The sequence below is a fragment of the Elephas maximus genome, chromosome 24 (genome assembly GCF_024166365.1).
Source record: "Elephas maximus indicus isolate mEleMax1 chromosome 24, mEleMax1 primary haplotype, whole genome shotgun sequence".
NCBI classification, from domain to species: Eukaryota; Metazoa; Chordata; class Mammalia; order Proboscidea; family Elephantidae; genus Elephas; species Elephas maximus.
In genome coordinates, this window is record NC_064842.1 from 20,634,850 (window position 1) to 20,661,480 (window position 26,631).

General features: G+C 35.3%; 1 protein-coding gene across 6 annotated transcripts in view; it reads left to right on the forward strand.

Moving 5' to 3' along the window:
- Window positions 1-26,631, forward strand: part of AKT3 (AKT serine/threonine kinase 3) — a 325,618-nt gene that overhangs the window by 233,745 nt on the left and 65,242 nt on the right. For all 6 annotated transcript variants that reach the window (XM_049868135.1, XM_049868133.1, XM_049868137.1 and 3 more), the window contains one exon: window positions 21,733-21,855. In XM_049868135.1, coding sequence (XP_049724092.1) covers window positions 21,733-21,855 — 123 coding nt within the window. The remainder of the gene's footprint in view (window positions 1-21,732; window positions 21,856-26,631) is intronic.

A 26,631-nucleotide genomic window follows, 5' to 3' on the forward strand; every position in this document is an offset into this window, starting at 1 on the left:
AATTAATATCTAAATTTCCAGGCAAAACAAAGTTGGAATATTTTTTTGTGCATAATTTTATGACATTTCAAGGTTAGTTTCCTAAAATGAATCATTATTCTCGATATTTAGCAATTTGTACCTTCACTCTTTTGATTTCTGATCTGTCTGCCTAAAAGCTGATAGTTTCTATTGATAGTTTTTAAGAACCAGCTTTAGGTTTCGTTGACTTGTATCAGTTTTGGGTTACTTTTTCATTGATTTCTGCTCTTATCTTTATTACTTCCTTCCTTATGGCTAGTTTGGGTTTAATTTGCCTTTTCTTTTCCTAGTTTCTAAATGTGTGGAACCTTATTTATTTAAGACCTTTTTCTTTTCTAATAAATAATACTAACTGCATCTAAAGTAACTTGATTTTTAAGCAGTAATAGTAGAAAGATTATAAAAGTTCTATGTGAGTTTGAATCAGATAATAACATTTCTAGAATTGTGATTAAATAAAACATTAAAAAGAATAAAAATGCTGAGGTAATTGTAAGGTAAATCTGAATCTCCCAAAATTGTCTAAAATATAATAAAAAATAAGATGAACAGATAAAACTACCCAAAACATGTGCCCTCAGTAGTATAATCAACAAATGGGGAATCTCCAAACTTCAAATTGCCAGTAAAAAAAAAAAAAAAAGATATCAAATTCCAGTGAGTAAACGCTCATGCTTCTGCTCCAAGCATTTCTGAACACTAAAGGTAGTCAGTAAAATCTCTAGAGAAGAAAGAAGAACAAGCTAATGGCATGCCTAAGATTGATCTAAAATTATCACCAGAAAGACAATTTCCAATCTTACTGCCAGATACCTGAAAAGGGCCCTGATAGGTCAGAGTACTTACCACAAGAACCAAAACCTGTTACCATTGAGTTGATTCCAACTCATAGCAACTCTGTAGGACAGAGTAGAACTGCCCCATAGGGTTTCCAAGGAGCAAGTGTGGATTCGAACTGCTGGCCTTGTGGTTAGCAGCAGAGCTCTTAACCACAGTTCCACCAGGGCTCCAGTTACTACAAGAAGGAGACTTAAAAGTGTGCATAATTATCAACGATGGTATTGGGAAAATATTGTTTCTAGGGAAGAAATCAAAAGGAATGGAGAAGTTCCCTTAGGAGATTGGATGGTGTTTTTTTAATCTATTACTGTATTTCAAGCCGCTCACAACTTGGTTGCTTAAAACAACAATTGATTATCTCTTGTGGCTCTGTGGATTGGCTAGGTTTAGCTACGCAGTTCTCATAGGAAATTTGCAATCAAGTGCCAGATTAGGCTAAAGTCATCAGAAGACTTGACTAGCCTCAGCACCCAGGGTTTTGACTCACGTGTCTAGAATCTCAGATGAGGTGGATGGAACTGCAGGGGCTGACCAGGCATCTGTTTATTTCCATGATTCAGCTCCATGTGTCTGCAGCACATGGTTATGGCACAGCATGGCAATTTCAGGGTAGTCTTCTTGCACAGAGTAAGCATTTCAAGAGGACAAAAACAGAGAAGCAATACAAGTATAATTGGAGACCCTGAAGAAGAAAAACAGGATACTAGAATAAAATAATATTTAAAATTACAATTTAAAAAAACCCACAGTACACAGTCTTTTGTGTTTGCTTTCTCTGACTTAGTATAATACTTTTAAAGTTCATTAGTGTTGTTGCATATATCAGTAGTTACTTCCTTTTTCTGGCTTTTACTCCATTGTATGAATGTAACATAATTTGTTTATACTTACCCACCAGTAGATTGGCATTTGGATTATTTGCAGTTTGGGGCTATTACTAAAAACAAACAAACAAAAAACTCGTGTGAATATTCAAGTACATATCTTTGTGTGGACTTATGTATGTTTTCAATTTTCATAGGTAAATACATAGGTATTCAATTTCTAGGATTTTTAGTAAGCGTATATTCAGTTTTACAAGACACTACCAAACTGTTTTCCAAATTGGCTGTATTTTTTTCCACTCCCAGCATGTTGTTTAACACTATCACTACACATAGTATGGTTAATTTTTTTTAATATTGCCTGTTACAGTGAGTGTGTAGTGGTGTCATGTGGTTTTAATTTGAATTTCTTGAGCAATAATGATATTGAACATCTTTTACTGTGTTGATTTGCCATTTGTATATCTTCTTTTTTGAAGTATCTGTTAAAATCTTTTGCCTGTTTTTAATTGGGTGGTTTGTCTTAATATTGAGCTATCAGACTTTATGTATTTTGTATACAAGGGCTTTCTTATATATATGCTTTGCAAATATTTTCCCCCAGTGTGTGATTTGCTTTTTTATTTTTTTAACAGGGAATTTTTTCTTGCGTGTATTTTTGTTTCAGTCTTTTTATTCAATCAGATTTATTCATGTATAATTTATATTCGATAAAGTTAACCAATTTTAAGTATACAGCTCAATGAGTTTTGACAAGTGTATACAGTAGTTTTACCATCATCACAGTAATGATGGAGAGCATTTCTATCACCTCAGCGAGTCCCTCATTCCCCTTCACGGTCAATTCCTTCCTGTTACCCTCAGCCCTGGAAACCACTGATAATACCTTCTTACCAGTGTCTCTTGAAGAGCAAAATCCTTTAAATTTAGATGAGGTACAATTTCTCAGTTGTTTTCTTCTATGGTTTATGAATTTTGGTTTTAATTTAAAAAATCTTTTCTTAACCTAAGGTTAAGATTTTCTACTATGTTTCCTTATAAGAGTGATATAGTTTTGGCTTTTATGTTTAGGTCTGTGATCCATTTCAAGTTTATTTTTGTATATGGTGCTGTATAAGGGTCAAAGTTCATTTTTTTGCAAATGGAGGTCTCATTGTTCTAGCACATTTGTTGACAGGACTGTCCTTTCTCCCATGGAATTACCTTGACACCTTTGCCAAAAGCCAGTGGACCATATATGTGTGGGTCCATTTCTGCGCTCTCTATTCTGTTGCACTGGTCTATAGCTATCCATCCTTATGCCAGTACCACACTGTCTTTAGTACTTTTGCTTGGGAGTAAGTGTTGAAATTAGGTAGTTTGAGTCTTCCAGCCGTGTCCTTTTTTTTTCCAACAATGTTTTGACAATTCTATTTTCTTTGCATTTCCATATAAATTATACAATAAACTTGTCAATTTCTACATAAAGGCTTACTGCATAAGGGAACATTATTAACTCAATAGATATTTAAAATTTTTTAATTTAAAAAACTTTCATCTCACCGATGAAATTTTGGAGCCACAAGTTTTCTTTCTGGGAAGATTTTAACAATGAATTGAAATTTTTTAATTAAAAAAAAAATCAATAAAAATATATATTGAACTATTAATTTTATTTCAGAGAGCTTTGATAGTTTGTGTGTTCCCAGAAATTTGTCCAGTTCATTGAAAAATTGAACTTATTTACATATTGTTAATGATGTTGCCTTATTCTGTTATTATCTGTAGGATCTGTGCTAACGTTAGTAATGCGGTCATGTTGTCGATATTTAGGAGTTTGTACCGTCTCTCTTTTGATTTCTGATCTGTCTGCCCAAAATTTAATAATTTCTATTGATATTTTTAAAGATCCAGCTTTAGGTTTCATTGACTTTCTTCTATCAATTTTGGGTTACCTTTTTCATTGATTTCTACTCTTTATTCCTTCCTTATGGTTAGTTCAAATTTAATTTGCTTTTTCTTTTCCTAGTTTCTAAATGTGGAAGCTTATATCATTTATTTAAGACATTTTTCTTTTCTAATATAAATATTTAATGTTATAAATTTCCCTCTAGGCAACAATACTTTTATGTTATTTTTATATATGTTAACGTATATAATATACTTTATAGCTGTTAGATGTTTCTGTATGTTTCATGTCTGTTTCATCTGTTACTGTGTTTCCAAATACACTGATTTGTCATGATATTTTCTTTGACTGATGAACTCTTTAAAAGTGTGTTGTTTAATTTCAAAATACTTGAGGGTTTTCATGTATCTTTGTTTTATTGGAATGAGAGATACTGTTGCTGATGTCAGGTGAATCTTGGCTGAAAGCAAAGAATACCAGAAAGATGTTTACCTGTGTTCTGTTGACTGTGCAGAGGCATTCAATTATGTGGATCATAACATATTATGTATAACGTTTCAAAGAATGGGAATTCCATAACTCTTAAATGTGTTTATGAGGAACCTGTACATAGACCAAGAGGCAGTTGTTTAGACAGAACAAGGGGATACTACATGGTTTAAAGTCAGGAAAGGTGTGCGTTAGAGTTGTATCCTTCATCATACTTGTTCAACCTGTATGCTGGCTGAGCAAATAATCTGAGAAGCTGGACTATATGAAGAGCAGGGCATCAAGATTGGAGGAAGACTTACCAACATCCTGCAGTGTGCAGATGATGTAACCTTGCTTGCTGAAAGAAGGGACTTGAAGTACTTACTGATGAAGATCAAAAACTACAGCTTTCAGTAAGGGTTACAACTCAGCATAAAGAAAACAAAAATCCTCACAACTGGACCAAACAGCAGCATCATGATAAACGGAGAAAAGATTGACGTTGTCAAGGATTTCATTTTACTTGGATCCGTAGTCGATGCCCATGAAAGCAGCAGTCAAGAAATCAAATGACGTATTGTATTGGGCAAATGTGCTACAAAAGACCTCTTTAAAGTGTTCAAAAGCCAAGATGTCACTTTAAGGACTAAGGTGCACTTGACCCAAACCATGGTATTTTCTGTCGCCTGATGCACATGCGAAAGCTGGACAATGAATAAGGAAGACCAAAGAAGAATTGATACCTTCGAATTATGACATTAGTGAAGAATATTGAATATACCATGGATTACCAGAAACATAAACAAATGTCATGGAAGAAGTGCTGGTTCCTGGAGAAAGATATCATGCTTGGTAAAGTAAAGGATCTGCAGAAAAGAGGAAGACCCTCAATGAGATGGATTGATACAGTAGATGAAATGACAGGCTCAAGCATAACAATGATCGTGCAGATGGTACAGGAATGAGCAGTGATTCGTTCTGTTGTATATAGGGTCACTGTGAGTTGGAAACCGTGGTGGTGTAGTGGTTAAGTGCTGCAGCTGCTAACCAAAAGGTTAGCAGTTCTAATCCACCACGTACTCCTTGGAAACTCTGTGGGGCGGTTCTACTCCATCCTATAGGGTCACTATGAATCGGAATTGACTCAATGGCAGTGGGTTTGGTTTTTGGCTTTATGAGTCAGAAGTGACTGGACGGCACCTAACAACAGCAAAAACAATTGATTTATATTTGAATTTAACTGCAGTCTGGGAAAATACTTTATGATTTACATCTTTTTTAATTTATTGAGACTTGTTTTTTAGCTCAGAATATATTTATTCTGGGTGAATCTTCTGTGTGTCCTTAGAAAGAATGTGTATTTTGCTGTGTTGGGTGGAGTTTTCTGTAAATACCAATTAGGTCAAGTTGTTTGATTATGTAATATTGTTGAAGTGTTCTGTACCCTTACTGATATTTTGTCTACTTATTTTATCAAATAGTGAGAGGGGATGGCTGAAATACCCAATCACTATTGTAGATTTATCTATTCCTCTTTTCTGCTTTCTTATATAGACAAGTTTAGTTATACTTTTTAAAAATCCAGTCTGACAATTTTTTCTTTTTACTTTTTAAAGTTTAGAGCCTTTACATTTAGTGATATAGATTTGTGTGTGTGTGTGTATGTGTTTGTGTGTGTGTGTGTATATATATGTATGGCAGTCTGCTTCTGTAAGGATTTACAGCTTTGGAAACCCTATGGGACAGTTCTCTATCCTGTAGGGTTGCTGGGAGTTGGAATTGGTCAGCAGTGGGTTTTGGTTATTCATTCAACAGTGTTTATTGAGTATTAATTATGTCACAGTCATAGGGTGCACTAGGATGAACTAAACAGCCGTGAATTCTAGAAGGGGAAACATAAACCCAGTAAGTGTACCATTACAATGGCAGTGAGAGGAGTGGCATGGTATAAGAGAGAATAATGAAGAACCTGTTGTAAATGGAGTTCCTTCTTTGTGGAAGTAGCATTTTGATTGAGACGTGGTGGCAAAGAGTATGGGGACGAGGGTTTCCAGAAAGAACTGCAGGTGCAGGGGTTCTGATGAGAACCTTGTTGAATATGAGACTTCAGCACATAATTGCAGATACACTGATCTTTTAACAAAGATTTATTGAATTATCTGTACCATTCTAGACTCTGGGAAGACAGCAGGACTTTAGATGAAGGCCATTGTCTCATGTAGCTTGTATTATGCCATCATAAAATAGACAGATGGGTGAAATTTGTTCATAATAGAATGATTTTATGCATTTATGGTCTCAAATTAATACAAACTACTTAGTAAAATAAAAAGGTGGTGTGTTTTAGGATCAGCTGACCTAACTTTTAATCCCAGCTTTGCCACTTTCTAGCTATGTGATATTGGGCAAGTTTGATAACATCACTAAGCCTTAGTTTGTTTATAAGGTAGTGACTATCTTATAAGGTTGTTTTGAGGATTAAATGATATAATGCATGTAAAGTACTTAACACAGTGCTGAACAAGTAGCAGCACTCACAAAAATAGTACCTATTTTAATACTAATAAAAAAAACTAGTAATATTTAATTATGTGTAATATAGAGAGAGTAATATGTAGCTTTCATGATTGTTAGAATGTAATGCCCTTGATATTCAATAAATGATAGTGTTTATTATTTTTATTGCATTCATATTGGATGTGTACCATAAATGACCCAGATATTTCACATATTTCCTAATAGACTTAAATATGTTAAAATAATTACCTTGATAATTTTTACCCTTTTAAAAGTATATTCTCCAAATAAACACTGTGTTAACTTTTAATGTAGTATAATTGAGCAGTCTCTTCTTTAATCTTATTAATTTAGTTTTCTTAACGAAATAATTTTAATATTAATTAAGTATAAAAATTAGGAAACTAAATTTATTTTTAAGGATTTTTTTAAATACATATCATCTTATTAAATGTTTTTATCTGGTGACTTTTAAAACCTAGAAACTTTCCTTAACTTGTCTCACATCACTTCTTTAACAATTGCCAACTTATAGGTTAGTGCTTCAGGCTTCCAGCACCTAGTTGGTGACCTAGGGCTCTTGTTACATTATCAGAATTGTAAAACAGAAGGGAGAGAAAGAGATGGGGGCTTGAGGTAGATACCTTGTAATTTGTAGCTAGCACAGTTACCAACAAGAAACTTTCAGAATTCAGCAGTACAGACCTTTCAGTTCTGTAGCATTCCTAGGGGATCAATTTTATATTTTAAAGAATTTTTATAATGAAATGTTACTAAGATAGGGCATTTTTATATGTCATGTCTACATCACTGTCTTTTCTGAAAAAAACCTTCCTTGAAAAACTAAATGTAAATTTACATTGATTTTGCCTGAATTTTTTCTGTATAAAGTACATGCAAACTATTGAGCACAGATTGTGAAAGATCAGAACTATCTAAAAGATCACTAATATGAATTGTGTTATTAAATGTTAAGCAAACTTTTATGTTTTAAAAGGAAGTGTTTTTAATGTTCATTTTATTGTATAACTAATACTATTTCAGTTTTGTAGTATGGTATTGTTGATTAACTTCCCCTTGGGTAAGCTAGAGCCATTCTCTTCATCTCAGGTCTTCTTGTATACCCAAGGGATGTTAATCAGCATTATTGCCCAGACTGGCGTGTCTTATTGCTTAATTAATTAGTTGCCTTTAAAGATACTCAGGTTCCAAGCTCAATCAATATTATGATAATGAATCTAATCACTGAAGTTAATGAGACTTGTATTATGCATATTTTGTTACTCTCTAGATAGCCACTCTTTTAGGATTACAAAGGAATGATGAAAAATTTTATAGGCAGTATTTGCAAGAAGTGAGAAAATTGAGTTTAAAACCTCCATTTGCAGTGATGATTCATAGGACATTTTTTAAAGTCCAAATCTATCTATCTTTCTTTCTTGGGAAAGCTTGTTGCATTAAGAATACAATTATTTTTCAAAATATAGCAATTTATTTTTAAAATAAGCCTTCTGGGTAGGTGATGAGATAGACTTGTATATTTAATGTTAAAGATAATCTGCTTGCATTGCTGTATTCCTACAGGATAGCTAAGCACAACACAGAAAAGAAAGAGAACATGTAGCCTCTGTTTGACAGAACTTAACGATATGCTTCTTCCCTGCATGAGCAGCAAATCAAAGTTTATTCAGTTATTGTATATAACGTTTATGCCTTTAATAAAAGTATTTTACCTTCAAAGCTTTAAGCCTAATTTTCATTATAAATGATTCTTTTGGAATGTATTTTGAATTTAACTGTATTCTTTGCAATACATATTCATTAAGCACATAACATGTCCCATATACTAGGCATAGTATTGAAGATGCAAAGATAAAGAATACTTTCATGGTCTTTCTCCTTTCCCTGTGCCTCTGCCTAGGAAAAAAAAAAAAATTAATGCATCCTTAAATTTGTCATAAGCCTAAATCAGTACATGGGTTTACAGTACATTTATTTGAAACCTTTAAATGATTTTTTTTTATTATTATAAAAGTAACAATAAATGTTTACTGCAGGGAACTTTAAAAAGCCATAAAGTTATTTCAGCTCAATTGAAAAAATGTTTATTGACTGCTTGCTTAAGCCAGCCACTGTGCTATGTGCTCAGTATATTGTATGAACAGGACAGATGGTCTCTCTCCGTTTAAGGAGAGCATAGTGTTTTAAGAAATGTATATAAAAAAAAAAAATTTTTTTTTTATATTAAACAAATAATTAGAAGTAATTTCCAAGGTATAAAGCAGAAGATGAAAACCACTCTAAGTCTCACCAGTTAGCAATCACCCGTCTGTCATTTTGTTGTACTGTGTGTCTTACGTGTTGCTGTGGTGGTGGGAGCTATGCCACCAGTATTTCAGTTACCAGCAGGGTCACCCATGGTGGACAGGTTTCAGTGGCGCTTCCAGAGAAAGACAGACTAATAAGAAAACCCTGGTGATCTACTCCCAAAATTTAGCCAGTGAAAAAAATCTATGGATCACAACAGAATATTGTCCGATATAATGCTGGAAGACGAGCTCCCTAATACGGAAGGCGCTCAAATTACGCAGTGGCTGCAGCAGTGGACTTGAGCATACCAACGATCGTGAACATCTTGGGAAAGTTTGTTGCATTTGGCGCAGGACTGGGCACGTTTCGTTCATGTACTAGTTGTCTAGAAGTCTCTGGGTGGTGAGTAATTCATTATGTACTTAGAATTTATTAAATCCTTTCCAAATTATTGAACATTTATATTGTTTCCTTTGTTTAAATCAAATTTATTTAGGTATACTTTACATGTAACGAAATGCACTTATTGTATAGTTCAGCGACAAATATACATACGTTGTCCCCATCACAATAAAGATATAGACATTTCCATCACCTCGAAAAATTCCGAATTGCCTGTCTTCAGTCAATTCCTATCTCCCCACTCCCTGTACGCTCACCCTAGGCAATGATTAATCTGCCTTCTGACACTAAACATTTGATTTACGTTTGGTAAAATTTCATAGAATGGAATCAGACAGTATTTACTCTTTGTGTCTGCTTCCTTTGCTCAGCATAATGTGTTTGAGATTCATCCATTTCATTGCATTTCTTAGTAGTTTGTTCCTTTTATTACTAAGTAGGATTCATTATATGGTTATGACACTGTTAATCTTTCTTGCTAGTGATGTACGTTTGGACTTTCCAGTTACTACCTAATATGAGTAAAGCTGGTATGCGTTTTCATGTACAAGTTTTTATATGAACATGCATTTTCTTTTCACATGATTAAAAATTTAGGAGTAGAATTGTTGAGATCAGTGTAAACAGATGTTTACATTTGAAGAAACTCTAAAACTGTTTAGCAAAGTAGTTGGGTCATTTTCCATTCCCAGCGGCAGTGTTCTGGGAGTTCCAGTTACTTCACAGCTTCACCAACCCTTGGTGTGGTCTGTCTTTTTAATTTTAGCCATTCTAGTGAGTTAGTGAGTAGGTAGAAGTATCTTACTGTGGTGTTAAGTTGCATTTCTCTGATTACGGTGATACTAAACATTGGTTCACATACTTATTGGCCATTTGCATACTTTTTTGTGAATTATCTGTTCAAATATTTGGCTGATGCATTAATTAGGTTGTTTATCTTATTGTTGAATTTGCATGGTATCTTTGTATATTCTGGTTACAAATACTTTGCCAAATATATGTGTTAAGAAAAGTTTCTGCAAACCTAGGTGGACTTGGGTATAGTGATGATCTTTAGATACAACATCAAAGGCACAATCCATAAAAGAAAAAATTGGTAAGTAGGGCTTCAGTAAAATCAGAAATTTCTGCTCTGTGAAAGACATTATTAAGAGTATGGAAAGACATGCCACAGACGGGGAGAAATACTTGGAAAACACACATTTGATAAAGGACTTGTATCCAAGATATATAAAGAACTCTTAAAACTCAATAAAACGAACAGCCCAGTTACAAAATGGGCAAAAGATTTCAAGAGAACCTCACTAAGGAAAAGAAGCATATGACAAGATATTCAACATGTCATTAGGGATTAGCAAGTTAAAAGAACAGTGAGATACCATTACAAATGTATTAAATAACAAAAATTTTTTAAAAATCAAGTCAATTCTAACAACTCCATGAGGTTTCAAAGCTTGTAAATCTTTGTGGAGGCAGACTGCCACTTCTTTCTCCCGTGGACTGGCTGGTAGGTTCAAACTGCCAACCATTTAGTTAGCATCTGAGCGCTTAACTACTGTGCCACCAGGCCACCTTACAAACATATCAGAACAGCTAAAATCCAGAACACTGAGAAAACCAGTACTGGCGGAGCGGGAAGCTTTGGAGCAGCAGGAGCTCCCATCCATTGCTGGTGGAAACACAGGATGGTGCAGCCCCTTTGGAAGACAGCCTAGCAGTTTCTTACACACCTAAACATAGGCTTCTACTCCCCAGCAGCCGTGCTCTTAAGTATTTATCCATGTGAGTTGAAAACGTACGCCCACATAAAATCCTGGACACGAATGTTTATAGCAGCTTTATTCATAATTGCCCAAAATTGGAAGCAACCGACATAGCCTTCAATAGGTGAGTGAATAAACTGGTACATCCATAAAATGGAGTATTATTCAGCATTAAAAATAAATGAGCTATCAAGCCACAAAAAGATGTAAAAGGCCTTTAAATGTATATTGCTAAGTGAAAGAAGACACTCTGAAAAAGCTACATACTGTGTGATTCCAACTAGAAGACATTCAGGAACAGGCAAAAGAATAAAAAGATCAACGGTTGCCAGAAGCTCAGGGGTAGGAGGAAGGGATGAATAGGTGGAGCACGGGGCATTGTTAGGGCGTGAAGCTGTTCTGTGTGCTGTTAGAATGAGGGACGTAGATAATTGTGGATTTGTCAAAACTCACAGGATTGGATAAGGCGTGAACCCTAATGCAAATGGTGGACTTCAGCTGATTACAATAATGTATCAATATTGTTTCATTAATTATAACAAATGTACCATAGGAATGCAAGATGTTAATAGAAACAATGCTTGTGTGTGGAGGGGTGGATATATAGGAACTTTGTACTCTCTGCACAATTTTTTTGTAAACCTAAAACTGCTCTAAAAATAGAATTTATTAAAAAGAAAATAAAAGCTTCTTCACACTGTAGCTTGCTTTCTCAATTTCTCCGGGGTATCTTTTGAGGACCAGAAGTTTTTAATTTTGAAGTCCTGTTCGTCAGTTTTTGTCATTTCTTATCTAAGAAATCTTTGTCTTCTCTAGGTCACACTTACTTTGTATTATAGTTTCTTCTAAAAGTTTTGTAGTTTTGCCTACCATGCTTAGGTTTGTGCTCCATTTCAAGTTAATTTTTATGTATGCTTTAAGATACATATTTAGATTTATTTTTCCCCCAAATGCATATTTGCTTATTCCAGCATCTTTTGTTGAAAAAGCTGTTCATTCCTTCTATCGAATGATCTCGGCATCCTCTGTTGGAAATCAGTTTGCCATACATGCGTAGTTCTGTTTCTGGACTATTATTGACCTTACGTCTCTCATTATACCAATGCCGCGCAGCCTTGATTCCAGTGACTTTAGTGCATGTCTTAAAATCAGCAAGAACTTTGTACTCCTTTGTACTCATTTTGGCTCCTCTAGGTCCTTTGCATTTCCATATAAATTTTAGTATCGGCGTCTAATTTTTTTTTTAAAAAAAAAGCCTAGATTAGATTAGAATGCATTGAGTCTATAGATCAGTTTGGTGACAGTTGGCATTTTTATAATATTGAGCCTTCTGATCCGTGAACACGGTATCTCTCTCTGTCTTATCTAATTTCTGTTGAAATGCTTTGTAGTTTCCATCGTACAGGCTTTGCAAACTTTTTTCAAATTTATCCTTACATATTCCTATTTTTCTCCTTTTCCAATTGTTTGTTGCTAGCATATTCGAATACAGTTGATATTTGTGTTTCCATTTTGTATCCCTTGTCCTCCGTAAACTCACAAACTAATTCTGGTACCTTTTTGTGTGTGTATTTCTTAGGGTTTTCTGTGCAGACAACTTGCTATCTGCGAATAAAGGCAATTTTACTCCTTTTTCAATCCGTATGGCATTTATTTGTTAGGTGTCTGTTTACGTGTGCCTCATTTCACTGGCTAGAAGCTCTAGTACAGTGTCGAAGTGGTGAACATCGTTGTTTTTGTTCTCAATGCTTATTGCCGTCAAGTCGACCCTGACTCATAGCAACCCTATCGGACAGAATAGAGTTGCCCCGTAGGGTTTCCAAGGAGTGGCTGATGGATTCAGACGGCCAACCTTTTAGTTATCGCCGAGCACTTAACCACTGTGCAACCAAGGCTGCTTCTCAGTGTTAGGGGAAAGAATTCAGTCTTTCATTACTACCATATTTTTACGCAAATGACACACATCTTCTACGTTTGCCAACCGTGCCTTCTCCCTGCGAGAGATTTTCATAATCGCCACTATGCCCATTTTTTACATGTTGCTGTTAAAAAATTAGCATATCACGCTTAACAAATGTCTCATGGGGAGAGGATGCAGTTGGCAAATATAGAAGGTGCACGTTATTTGTGTAAAAATATGGTAAGTGTAATGTTAGCTGTAAGTTTTTCATATATGCCCTTTATCAGATTGATTTAGTTCTCTCCTGTTTACTAAGAGTATTTATTGTCAGTGGACATTGACTTTTTTAAAAACCTTTTTCTGCTGCAATTAAGATGATAGGGGTTTTACTTTTTAGTCTGTTAACACGGTAAGTTACATCGATTGACTTTTTTACATTAAATTGCTCTTCCTGGGATTGTTGTTGTTAGTAGCTGTTGAGTCAGTTTCCACTTACAGCGACCCTATATACAAGAGAGAAACCTTGATGGCATAATGACTAAGTGCTATGGCTGCTAACCAAAAGGTTGGCAGCTCAAATCTGGCAGACGCTCCTTGGAAACTCTCTGGGGCAGTTTTGTTGTCCTGTAGGGTTGTTATGAGTCAGAATCTACTCAACAGCAACGGGTTTTTACGTACAAGAGGACAAAACACTACCCAGTCCTGCGCCATCCTCACGATCATCGTTATGTTTGAGTCCATTGTTGCAGCCACTGTGTCGGTCCATCTCATTGAGGGTCGTCGTCTTTTTTGCTGACACTTTACCAAGCATGATGTACTTTTCCAGGGATTGGTCCCTCCTGAAAATATGTCCAAAGTACGTGAGAGGAAGCCTCAGCATCCTCACTTCTAAGGAGCATTCTGGCTGTACTCCATCCGAGACACATTTGCTCATTCTTTGGCAGTCCATGGTCTATTCAGTATTCTTTACCAACTCCATAATTCAAAGGCATCAATTCTTCTTCAGCCTTCCTTATTCATTGTCCAGCTTTTGCATGCATATGAGGTGATTGAAAACACCACGGCTTGGGCCAGGCGCACCTTAGTCCTCAAAGTGACATCTTTGCTTTTTAACACTTACGAGAGGTCTTCTGCTGCAGATTTGCCCAGTGCAATACTTAGTTTGATTTCTTGACTGCTGCTTCCATGGGTGTTGATTGTGGATCCTAGGAAAATGAAATCCTTGACAACTTCAGTATTTTCTCCATTTATCATGGTGCTTATTGGTCCAGTTGTGAGAAATTTTTTTTTAAATGTTGAGGTGTAATCCAAACTGAAGGCTGTAGTCTTCGTGGGATTAACCCTTAGTCATGATGTATTCTCCTCTATATGTATTGTTGGATTTGATTTGGTAATGAAACTCAGTGAAACCCAAAGGTAGTCCATTGCAGATATCTGGAGTTCTCTGTCTTTGTAGATCCTTTCTCTGATTTTCTGTCTCATGAATCTTGGGTACTATCATCTCCCCAAAGTCTGACCTCAGGAATACCAACAGGCTCTGTTTCAGTTTTTCCTCCCTTTGCTGCCACCAGGACACTCTGCCCAGACAGCAAGCTGGGGCAATTATAGTCATCACTGTATTTTTTCCTTTTTTCTAGGGTCCCTGTACTCTGCTGCCTAAGGTTTTTTATATCTCTGATTATGAGGGATATTGATCTCTACTTTTCTCTTCATGTAGTGTTTTTGTATGGTATTGTATTAAGATATTCCTGGCTTCATATAATGTCCTGGGAAGTATTTCCCTTCTGTTTTCTGGAAGAATTTGCATAAATTTTTTTTTTTTTTAAATGTTTGGTAGAATCAGTAATTTTTTTGAAGCTGCAGTTTTCTTTGTGGGACAAACTCATTTTTAACACATTTTATATATTATACCCCTTGTATGTGTTGTAAGATCCTTTCACCGGTACCCTTTTCCCAGTTCCAGTCTTTAAACTGTTGTTATCATACATTTTATTTCTATGTATGCTATAAATCCCATGATGCATTGTAATTTTTGTTTTAAACAGCCAATTATACTTTAAAGAGATTTAAAACATAAGAAAATTGTTATTTGCCCATGTAATTGGTAATCATTTCTAGTCTCTTTACCTTTATAGATTCAGTAGTCTATCTGGTATCATTTTCCTTCAGCTTAAAACATAACCTTGAACATTCCTTATAGTGCAGTTTTTCTGGTGATGAATTTTCTAACCTTTTATCTTTCTGGAAAAGGTTTTATTTTGCTATGATTTTTCAAAAGATATTTTAGCTAGGTATTGAACAGTAGTTTGCTAGTTTTATCTTTCACTGTTACTAAGGTGTCACTCTACTGTCTTCTGACCTGCATAGCTTCTGACAGGAAGTCTGCCTTCATTTTTATCTTTGTTCATTTGTGTTTAATGTTTGTTTCTCTTCCCTCTGGCTGCTTTTAGGCTTTTCTCTAATGTTTAATGTTAAAAAAAAAAAAAAATCCTTGTTTCATGTGTTTTGAATGAAGAAGGGAATGTAAATCTGGTGTCTGTTACTCAATTACTGTCAAATAAGAAATGTCTAATCTTTTTTTGTTGTTGCTGGATATTTTCACTGAATCTGATTTTTAGGCTACGTTTTTTCTTCCAGCAACTTGGACTTAAAATTTTACAATGTCCTCTTACTTACATTGTCTGGGTGAAGAAGTCCAGGCATATTCTCTTGTTTTTTTTTTTTTTTTTTTTTTTATCTCTGTACATAATTGTTGTTGTGTGCCATCAAGTCGATTTCAACTTATGGTGACCCTGTAGGACAGAGTAGAACTGCTCCATAGCCTTTTGTAGGCTGTAATCTTTATGGGAGCAGATCACCAGGACTGTTTTCCCACTGAGCCTCCTGTGGGTTTGACCACTGAGTTTTCAGTCAGCAGCTGAGTGCTTAACCATTGTGGCACCAGGGCTCCTTATGGTAATGTATTTTTTTTTTTTTAACTCAGAATGTTATAAAGATTTTCTGTTTATCACTGGTTTTTCAGAAATTTGAATATACTATGACTTGTTATGTTTTGAGCATGCCCACATGTTTGTAATTTTTATCCTGTTCAGGTTTGTTGGGATTCTTGTATCTGTGTATTTGTCATTTCCAACCTATTTTGGAAATTTTCAAGTGTTGGGTCACAAATGTGCCCTTCCCCACCCCTCTTGCAGGTACTGTAGATAGACATATATTTGACTCCTAGATTCTAACAGTTCACTAGGGCTATTTTTCCCCCCTTCCTTTCATTTGAACTTTGTGTAGTTTCTGTTGCTATGCCTTCATGTTCACTGGTCTTTTCTCTTTCAGTGTCTAAACTATTGTTACTCTCGAGTTTAGTAAATTTTTCATTTCAGAGAATTTATCTTTTATCTCTAGAAATTCCATTTGTTTCTATTTTTATTTTACGTTTCTCCCATCTTCAAGCTTATGTACTGTACTAATTCTATCATGTCTTTCATTTTTTTGGTTTCTTTCAAATGACCGATTTTTTCTTTTGGTTGCAGACCACATTTTCTTGCATCTTTTCATGTGTAAAAATTGTTGATTGGGTGCTAGACAATTTGAACTTTACATTGTTGATTTTCTGGATTTTGTTGTCTTCCTTCAAAGAGTTTTAGACTGTGTTCTAGCAGCCAGTTAGATTATTTGCATATCTAACTGATATTTTACAATATCGTTTGTTAGCTTTTTCAGTGTAGGTTTCACTTTTTCTCTGACTTTTTTGAGGCATCTACTGTATACCTGGTTGTTCGTTGATGAATCTCTGCTCTGGTCAGAAGTCGAACACCTGTAAGCTCTGCGTGAGCTCTGGAAATGATTTGACATGCAGCTCCCCGTTCCTTCTCCGCTTGTACGCAGAAAGTTTAGCCATATAGATGCGCTGCTTAATATTTAGCATCAGATCCAGCTCTGCAGATTGTATAGCTTGTTTTTCTCTGGTGCTCTCCCTGCAAATGCCATCCACCTCACCCTTTTCAAAATTTGATATTTTCCATCCAGCATCGAGACCTCTCAGTTTTGCTTGGGATTTCCTTTCCTGCATAGTGTTCCAGAAAGTGCTCGTGAAAAGAAGGTGGGATGGCTGTAGGGCTTACCTTGTTTGTTTACATTCTCAGAGGGGTCATGGTCCTACACTGCCTGTTGTCCCATATCTAATATATAATTTGTCCAGTATTTATTTCCATTGTTTTATTTCTGTGCAGTTGTTCAGGACAGAAGGTAACATTTTATTTTTCATATTATTTCTTTATATATTAAAGATATGAGCTCTTTGTCATATTTCTTATAAATAATTTTATATATTTTTTTGTTATTTCACATAGTTCTACCAGTTTTTTTTTTCCTGGTTCCTTTTCTTTTCTATTTAGAAATTCATTCTTTATCATGATATCCAGTAACTATTTCTTTTGTATTTTCTTCTAGTTTTTTAAAATATTAGTTTGTATATTATATTTAACTGTTAATTATACTTGAAATTTTATGGTGCGAGATATACAATTTTATTTTTCTCTAAAGTTAAGCAATTATCATAGCAACATTTATTCAGTAGTCATTTTATTCATGTACTTTTTATCCTCTCACTGTCATTATCAACTTATCATTTGTTAAATTCTTATAATATAAAATAACCTGTTTCTTGGTACTGGATTTCATTGATCTTTAATTTGTGTGTCTGTTCTATATGAATTGTAGTTTTTTAGTATCTCTTATTTTCTTGTAGAAGTTTTCCTGAAAGCATCATTTAATATCTTGCAGCAAAAGTCTTCTGTTTGAATAATATTTGCCTCCTCTTGTTCATTTTTCCTGACGTAATTATCTTCTTTTTCTGTCTTTACCTCACATTTGCTTCTCACATGACACCTTTTCCCTGAAAGGGTGACAACTGACCGAATTCTTAAGTCCAGTCAACTTATTTGCTGAAACTTTCTTTTACCTTGGCCTCTAAAATACTGTGTTCTTGTTTCCTTTTGGACTTTTTTTTTGAGAACTCTATGTCAGTATTATGCAGTGCTTCTTTTTCCTGGTCTTAAGTGTAATGGCACCCTTAGATTCTGACCTTAGCTCTCTTTTCAGTTCCTACTGAATTCCTGCGCTATATTGCACTTCCTTAGTTTTAACTATATCCTTCACATAAATAACTCCATATCTATTTCTGTACCCTGGAACCCATAGTTTCAAGGCTGTGTTGTCAATGCTTGTTTACAAGTCGATGGGTTAAAACCCATTACGTCTCTATCTCCATCCCCTTTCTTTTCTTCTATAGTCTCGGCAGCTGCATCTACTCAGCTAACCATACGGAAACCTCAACAATATTGCTCTCTCCCTTGGCCCAAATTCTGCAGGCCAGTTCCCTCTGGAAATGTCTTGAAATGCCTTTACTCCCACCCTAGGTGAACGACTCTAGGAAGCTCTTATCCAGCTCAAAGGTAGCTTCTGATATTGCCAAACATACTTATTCACTTCTTTAAATGTGCTCACTATTTTAAAATAGTTACCATATTTTTAGTTGAGTTGTTTATGTGTCTGGCTATTCTCCCCAATAGCGATATCGTTGAGGAATGGTGCAGTTTCCTCCTCGTTATTGTGTCTGCAGCTTTTCACAGCAGCTAGCACTGAATGGATGAGGCTCAGTAGCTGTGTTTTTGTTGTACTTGATGAATTGTTTACCAGACTGCAGTCTCAGATCCTTTTAGTTGATTCTCCAATTGCTGCCAGAATTGCCTTTTTAAAATTATGCTAGAGTTCAGTTTTGTTTATTTATTTTTAACCGCAAACTCCTTGATGTTCCCTTCTCTACAGAACAAAGTTCTGACTCATTATCCTGACAATGAAGGCCCTAAACAGTCTGGTCTCCTCTTTTCCTTTAAGTCCTATCATCACCTTGTTAATACATTCTTTTTTTCTGCTTCTTACATTATGTATTTCCCACGTGTTTCCTTGCCATTGCTGGGGTTGTTTTCCCTTTAGAATTAGTTTTTTTTTCTGCAAACATTTATTTATTATTTTGTGCAGGTACTGCACTAGACTCTGTTAGAAACAAAGATGAATAAGAACTTGAGTAGCAATCTTTTGTACTTCTCTTACTTTCATATTTTACCTTCTCCACTTTTGAAAATCCCATCTTTTAAAACTTAAGGGATATATTACCTTATTTGTGAAGTCTCCCCAAATAATCCTATTGGAAGTTAATCACATTTTGCCTCCAAAGCATTTTTAATATCTGAGTTATAAACTGTATCACAGTCCTCTTGCTTTTTATTTATACACATGTCTCCTTCACTGGGTTGGAGTTCCTTAAAGGGCAGGAATTATGTCCCAGTCACCACTCTATCCCCTCTTTTTCCCTTCTCCATACCCAGCACAGTAATTGAGTGCTGCATTGAAAACTGAGTTCAAAGCTAAGGTTGAAATTGAGAAGGATTATCTAGAGAGTTAGGAAGAAAATCAGGAGAGAGTTCTATTAGCAAAGCCAAGGAACCTGATTCTAGAAAGAGAGGACAGTGCTAGTTATGGTCTCAGCTCCAGAACAAGGAAGTAAGGGTGGGGACTGTAAATAGATCAGTGATTTGGTAATTGTGAGGTTTTTGATTATCTTAACAAGAATAAATTCCATAAAGTAGTAGGGGTAAATATTAGATGTCAGCAGAATGAGAAATAGAATTCTTCTCCTTAAATGCACTTTTTTATCTGATAGTTTTATAGTAATTGGCCTGCAGACAAATTGAGGATTTATTACCTAAGAAAGATTTAGAATCCTGCATGTATTATATTGTTCTGGGGAGGATCCATATCCTAAAGTAGATGAGTGGATAGTAGGCTTAACAATCTTTTAAGAAAACTTAGAAACCTAACCACTGTGGCGCAGTGGTTATGCATTCAGCTGTTAACCAAAAGGTCAGCAGTTCGAATCCACCAACCGCTCCTTGGAAACTCTTTGGGGCAGTTTTACTCTGTCCTGTAGGGCTGCTAGACTCGATGGCAATGGGTTTTAACCCACTGTTTATATCTCTTTAGAAGATTACTATAAATCTACGTAAGAGAGAGGCTCCTTAATCAAAGTTAGTAATATTTTGTATAAAGCACAGAGAAATTATTTTGACCCAGAAATTTTCCTGAATGGTTTTACTGATCATTCATAGTTCCTTCTATGCCCTGTCCTCATTAATAGTACATTAATAGTATATAGTTGTCTATATGAAACGAATGAATTTTGACAAATATCCCTGAGCAATTAATTAAATTTATTTGATTTTTGGTGTACTGCAATTCATCATTTTTAAGACACATTTCACATTTTTTAATCAGAATTTTATATTGATGGTGTGTCATCGTTTCAATCGATAACATTTTTTTCTTCATGTTATATAAATTAATGATACAGTCCTGATCAATATCATTTTAGATTTAATAAAATATGACAACTTTTTAGAGATCAGTTAAAGTTTAGAGACTATCTGCCATATATTTTAGTTTTTAGGTAATGCTGAACTAATTTTTTTTGGTAATAGATGATTCATTTTTATGGGTCATGCAAGAAGTTTATTTGAAAACAATGATAGACTGTTAGGCATAAATTAAGTGGAGGGTGGAGGTGGGAAAGGGTAAGGAAGAATCTGTAGGACACCTGTTTTATGTTACTTGGAATTCTGATTTGGTGTGTCTGGAACAAATCTTGGCTGACCCTGATGTCTTGGAGATAACCGTAGGAGCATGGAAGACAGTTAAATTCTGATCTTGTAGTCCAGGGTACACAGAGTAATTGACTCATGTCTTTAATCACATGTATTGAGTACTGACCATGGCGCCCAATGGTGTACTTGGCACTTTAAACAATCCTTCATTGTTCTTGGTAGATCCCTTCATAGAGTGAAATAGTACAACACGGGTCAGTAGTCAGTTCATGGTGCTGAAACCTGCTCCGTGCTTATGTACATTGTTGGGCTGAGAGATGAGGTACGCAGGCTCTTCATTGAAGAGCTATCCTAAATAAAGAGCCGGGTGCTTGGTCACAGTGAGCACCCAGTAACATTTGTTGACTGTTGAATGGCATATCTTTTAAGTGGTTACCCAGGAAATGGATTGGCTTATAGTTTTAAATGACTGCAGGAGGAAAGGTTGGAGTCATAGTTAATTCTTATTGGAAATAGAAAAGTAACAGATGTTGAGAACTGTAATGGAAACAATGGAAGATCTCAATCTATTTTTGGGCATTACTAAAATAAAGTAAAAAAAGCCTTACAGTTTCTCACCATGGAAAACAATGATTGAAGTCTTGAAAAGATTTTATGATCAGTCAAATTATGGAATATAGTAAGTTCTCATAAATTAGTTCCAGCAAATCACTAGTCCTGTTTTGAAGTCAAATGTAAATCAAGCAATTAAGGTAAAAAGTATTACAGTTCAGCTTGTGTCTACTTAATAGTATGTCCCGATACCAAATCCTTGAAAGAGTGAAGCAATGGTATAGTGAGGAGAAAATGCAGTCTTATGATATGTACTTTTTTCCTCTGCTAACTGAAGGTTAAATGGGTAGCAAGCAGAATGCCTTAAACAAGATTGGTATATTGATTAAAACGCTGATTTACCAGCTCGCAGTTTCCCCTTGGAAACCTGGAAAAGATAAGCCAGCTGCTGTCTAAGAGTGCTCGGTGTCCACTGAGAGTACACTATCCATCATCACAATATGGTGATGAGAGGTGTTTTATGTTTGTGTTAATTTCCCCCACTAACTCAGTAATTATTACAATCCTGTCCCTGCTGTTTACCTTGCAGCTGTTTTTCCATTTGTCGAGAGAGCGGGTGTTCTCTGAGGACCGCACACGTTTCTATGGTGCAGAAATTGTCTCTGCTTTGGACTATCTACATTCCGGAAAGATTGTGTACCGTGATCTCAAGGTAAAAAAAAAAAAAAGCAATCAAAATTTGTTTTTGCGGAGACTATAGGGACCAACATGAAGTAATTACAAAGTTACACAGTTTTGAGAAGAGCAGATTTAGGTGGGAAAAAAGCGGTCTGTTTAAGAATGTGTGTCACTGCATTTGACAGGAAATTGCATTCACAATATGTATGTATTTCCTTTATGTCCGAGTTTCTGATGTGCAGAATAATTTCTGCTCGACTGCTCTGATCAAATATCATCTACCAATAATAGGTTCATTTTTCTGTAAAGGTTGTAATTAGAAATGTTAAACATGTGATTAAAAGTCAAGATGTAACTTCCAAAGTGTTATTTTAAAAAACAATTAAGTTGCTTTATTACATTCTAACATCTTGTAAGAAATACCGTGTGAAGAAACTTTTATAATAAATAAGACTACTTAGTTGGAAGGAAAATATTTTGATTTTGGTATAAACTTTTTAATGGGTTTAAAAATCAAAGTATTTTAGTATAGCCTTTCATTGATTTATTTTGTCTTTACATTTAAAAAACAGTATTTTTTAGTCATTAATAGTGAATTTGCTTTTCTAAGTTCCTTTCTGTTGAGACCCTTCGGGTTACATAGTAAATATGCCCGTACAGTCTCAACTCTGCCATTTTACTCCCCAGACATTATGTAAATGAATGAGTGTGGTTGTATCCCAATAAAACTTTATTTACAAAAAAAGCAGTAGACTGGATTTGGTACATGGGCTGTAGTTGTAGTTCGTAAAAGGTAATAGTAATTCTTATGACACTTATGACACTGTTCTGAATTAGGTTGGCCATAATAAAGAAGTGTGTACCATGAGAAATTTTGAACAAATTCTAAATGTTACTTTCTTAAAAAGTAAATCATGTAAGTCATCTTGACCTATTAAAATTTAACACAGAATTTATCAAGTATTAGCTTATTTAAAATATAATTTGATTTGCAAATAGAAGTTACACATGACTTTAATGAAATTCTGTTTTATATAAAATGAGGTATATCTATGTATTACTGCCTATAAAAAAATCCCAGAGTGGGCTAGAGATGAATACAAATCAATGGTATGATTGTACTTAACCATGAAGCTTTTTATAACTAGGAATATTGGCAGACTTCGGCATCCCTGTATCAGATATCTGAATGGTCAAATAATCCTTTTTATCTGGGTGGTGAAATAATCCTTTTATGTTTAAATGTCTTGAATCTGGATTTTTTTAAAAGAAGTTAGTTATATGGCACAGCAAAATGTGTATTGAATTTTCAAATATGATAGAAATGGCTGCTCTCTGCTTGAGCCCACTTTCCCAGACTCACTTTGTGTTTCATGAATCCCTATTTTTAGGGTGGAAGGAGACGAAGGATGGGACAGGGGGGCTGGGTTAAGGAAACAAGGATAATTTTGAAGTACTCAGTAGCATATTTAGAATGTTTAAAACTGAAAGGTCAGATTATTAGCCTAAAGAGTGCTCATTTGATTTCCAGTATAGATTAAGGAGTGATATCATTGAGATGGTCTTGATCAATATTCTCCATTAATCAGTTCTTATTAAATGAATCATTTGCTTAGTATATTGAAGGTTATTAAATATGAGTTTCTTTCCCTACGCTTTCTGATAATGGAATTAGACTAAATTTATTAAACTGTAATAGAAAGTACCTATTTTATTTACAAATGCCAGTCATGTAGTTGCAGTATGCAGAGATCACTAAACTTCACTAGACAATTAAGTGCTCTCAAAGTTTGTTTTTTAAAAATATGGCTTTAACTTAAAGGTCTAAGTAAATGGTACGGCTTAATACAGAAACCATATGAATATACACCAAGAAAAATACATATACAGTAATGTAATAAGCTAAACATTCAAAATTTGCACAAGGGTTATTTTATCCCTAGTGCACAGGATTATGCATAACAGAATGAGATCCTTTAGATAGAATCATAGAAATTTAGAGCTGGTCCATGTTTTACAGGTGAGGAAATCGGAGCCTAGAAGTCTAGTAAATGGCTCACTTAAAGTGATGGACCAAGTTGGTGGCACAGTCAAGATTATTGCAACCCAAGAACCCTAGCTCCAGGCCTAGTGTTCTTTCCATGACATCATTCTCCATTTCTAGAGTATAAATAAAATCTAGATGAGAGAATGCATTGGATTAACTCTGAGAGACCTTTGTAAACCCAAAATTCTGATAAAGCTGTTGAACATAAAAGGATGAAGGTTTCAAATATATTTGTATTTATACCACCTATATTTAAAAAGCATCATCAAAAACTGATGTAGGTTTCCACTTTGAGATCAGTCTCAAACTTTATCTCAAGTGTCATTATTAATTACTTTGTTTTTATTCAAATGCAAATCCATTTGAGATGACAGTGGTAACAGCACTTCCCAGTCCATTGGTACCCTGTGCTGCTGTCCAGTTACCATTGGAGGCAAAGCTTTTTCTCATATGCACATTAATTTAAAAATGTTTTACATATTATCAGTTCATATATCATAATAACTTGGTATTCATAGGAAAAAATATATTTCTAAAGCCTTTGTTGCACTTTAGAAAGTAAGATTGCTTAATTTATCACTGTAGGACATGATCTAAAATTTTGTTTTATTAAGGACACAAGTTGCTTGAGATTACTTAGGAAAAACTGGTCTTGCTTCATGATAGCATATAATAATTTTAAGAAATCTTTCCTAAGACTTCTTCAACGGTACGAATTATATTTTAAGATCTTTTGTTTTTTCCTGCTCAGTTTTTATTTTGCAAGTACTTCCTGTATTTAAAATGCCATATCTATCCAAGTACAGAACAGGCGGAACAGCAGCATTTGCAAAGATTCATATAATGTTACTAGAATTCATTAAGAATTAATTTCTCCGGGAGTTTATGAGAGGAAAAAAAAAGCAATACGTAAATCGCTGCTGTACTCTACTTGTTGAGCATCTAACCGTGTTTTCTATCTAATCACAGAGTATTTAACCATTTGCTTTATTAACATGAGAAACCACTAAGTAGATTTAGATCATTTCCAAGTGGTGGCACAGAGCAGCCCTGGTGGTGCAGTGGTGAAGTGCCCAGCTGCTAACCGAAAGTTTGGTGGTTTGAATGCACCAGCCGCTGGAGAAAAATGTGCCGGTCTGCCTCCATGAAGATTACAGCTCTGTCCTACAGGGTCACTATGGGTTGGAATCGACTCGAGAGTAACAGATTATGGCACAAAGAGTTGGCTTCAGAGAGTCTTTTACACCCTCCCTCATCGACTACCGGAAGTTCATCCCGAATAAATGTACAGTTTAAATGAAAACCCTATGCTTAGCCTCAAGACACACCCTAATTCCTACTTCTAACCGGACAGTTACTTTGATATTCTCCTTTACAGAAATTTTAAGCCTCTGCTATTAAGAACCCCTTCCACCTCTAAAATCAAATTGTACAATTGGGCTACGTCCCTTATTTGTAGTGAATTCTGAAATAATTTGACAAGTCTCCACTATTGTACATTATGGATCCTTTCTAGATTAGGAGAGCTGAAAGTGAGGAAGTATTTTCCTTTCATTATTTGATGCCTTACACCTCGGTCTGCAAGGTTCAGAGGAGAAATTCCTTACTGCCTCCATGGGCCTGAGATCGTCCTGGTACCTGAAGCTGAGTTTGATGCATCTGTGCTACAATGGGAGTTAGGAGTGCATGAAGGGATTTATTTACTGATACTGCTCCAACAGGCTTTAGAGTCTCTGTTATTAGGTGCTGTGGACTTGTTTCCAACTCATAACGACCCTGAGTACAACGGAAACAAATGCTTCGTGGTCCTGCGTCACCCTCATAGTCGTTGTTACGTTTGAGCCCATTGTTGCAGCAACTGTCAGTGCATCTCATTGAGGGTCTCCTTCTTTATTACAGTTCTCCTTTGTCCTATAGGGCCTGTATAAGTCAGAATCGACTCCACGGCAGTGGGTCTTTTTTTTTTCCCCCCAAAGCCTTTAGGAGCTGCTATTTTCATTTTTTGCTTAATCACAATGTCAGCCGTTTAACTAAAAGGATACAAAAATTACCCATGTAGTGTTTTTGTGTTTAGATTTCTAATAACTAGCCTGGCATATAGTAGAACAGAGCTTCCCAGCCTGTGTGCCACAAATGGGTTACAGGTATGCTCAAGATATGGCCTCCCTTAGCCTGCAGGCCAGGCTCTTCTGGCCTTGAGTGGCTTGTCCAGTTACCTTTGCGTGCTCTTCAAGTTTCCTCTTCTGTGCTGTGAAGTGCAGAAGGTGGGAAGCAGTGTACTAAAGACAGCTAGTGTTTTTAGGGTATAACTTTATTCTGTGCACCAGCAAGAGCAGAAAGGAGCATAGCACTTGCTTGTCTTAATTTCTTCTTCTCAACACACAAGTAAGCACAGAGGGGAAAAAGATTCCAAAATCTGCTATTTCCTCCAACAAGTGGATCAAGACCGTCTATCAAATAATCCCTGTTTATTTCAACTGGCTAAAAACATGTTGCCATTGCTTTTTTTTTTTTTTTTTTTGTGGAAATTCTGTGAGACTTGTCTAATATTTTTTCTCTTCTCGAAAGTATGAACTGTTAGATGATAACCCCCTGACTGATACAAATAGCATGTATTACCCAGGTTCTCAATATAGAGTGTTATCTCTTTTAACTAGCTTATCTCTTATAACTCCATCATTGCTTTTGCAAGTCAGTGAGTTAGGCATGAACATACTACCTGCTCTCGAGACTGACAGTGGAGAGAAAACAGATACAGTTAGA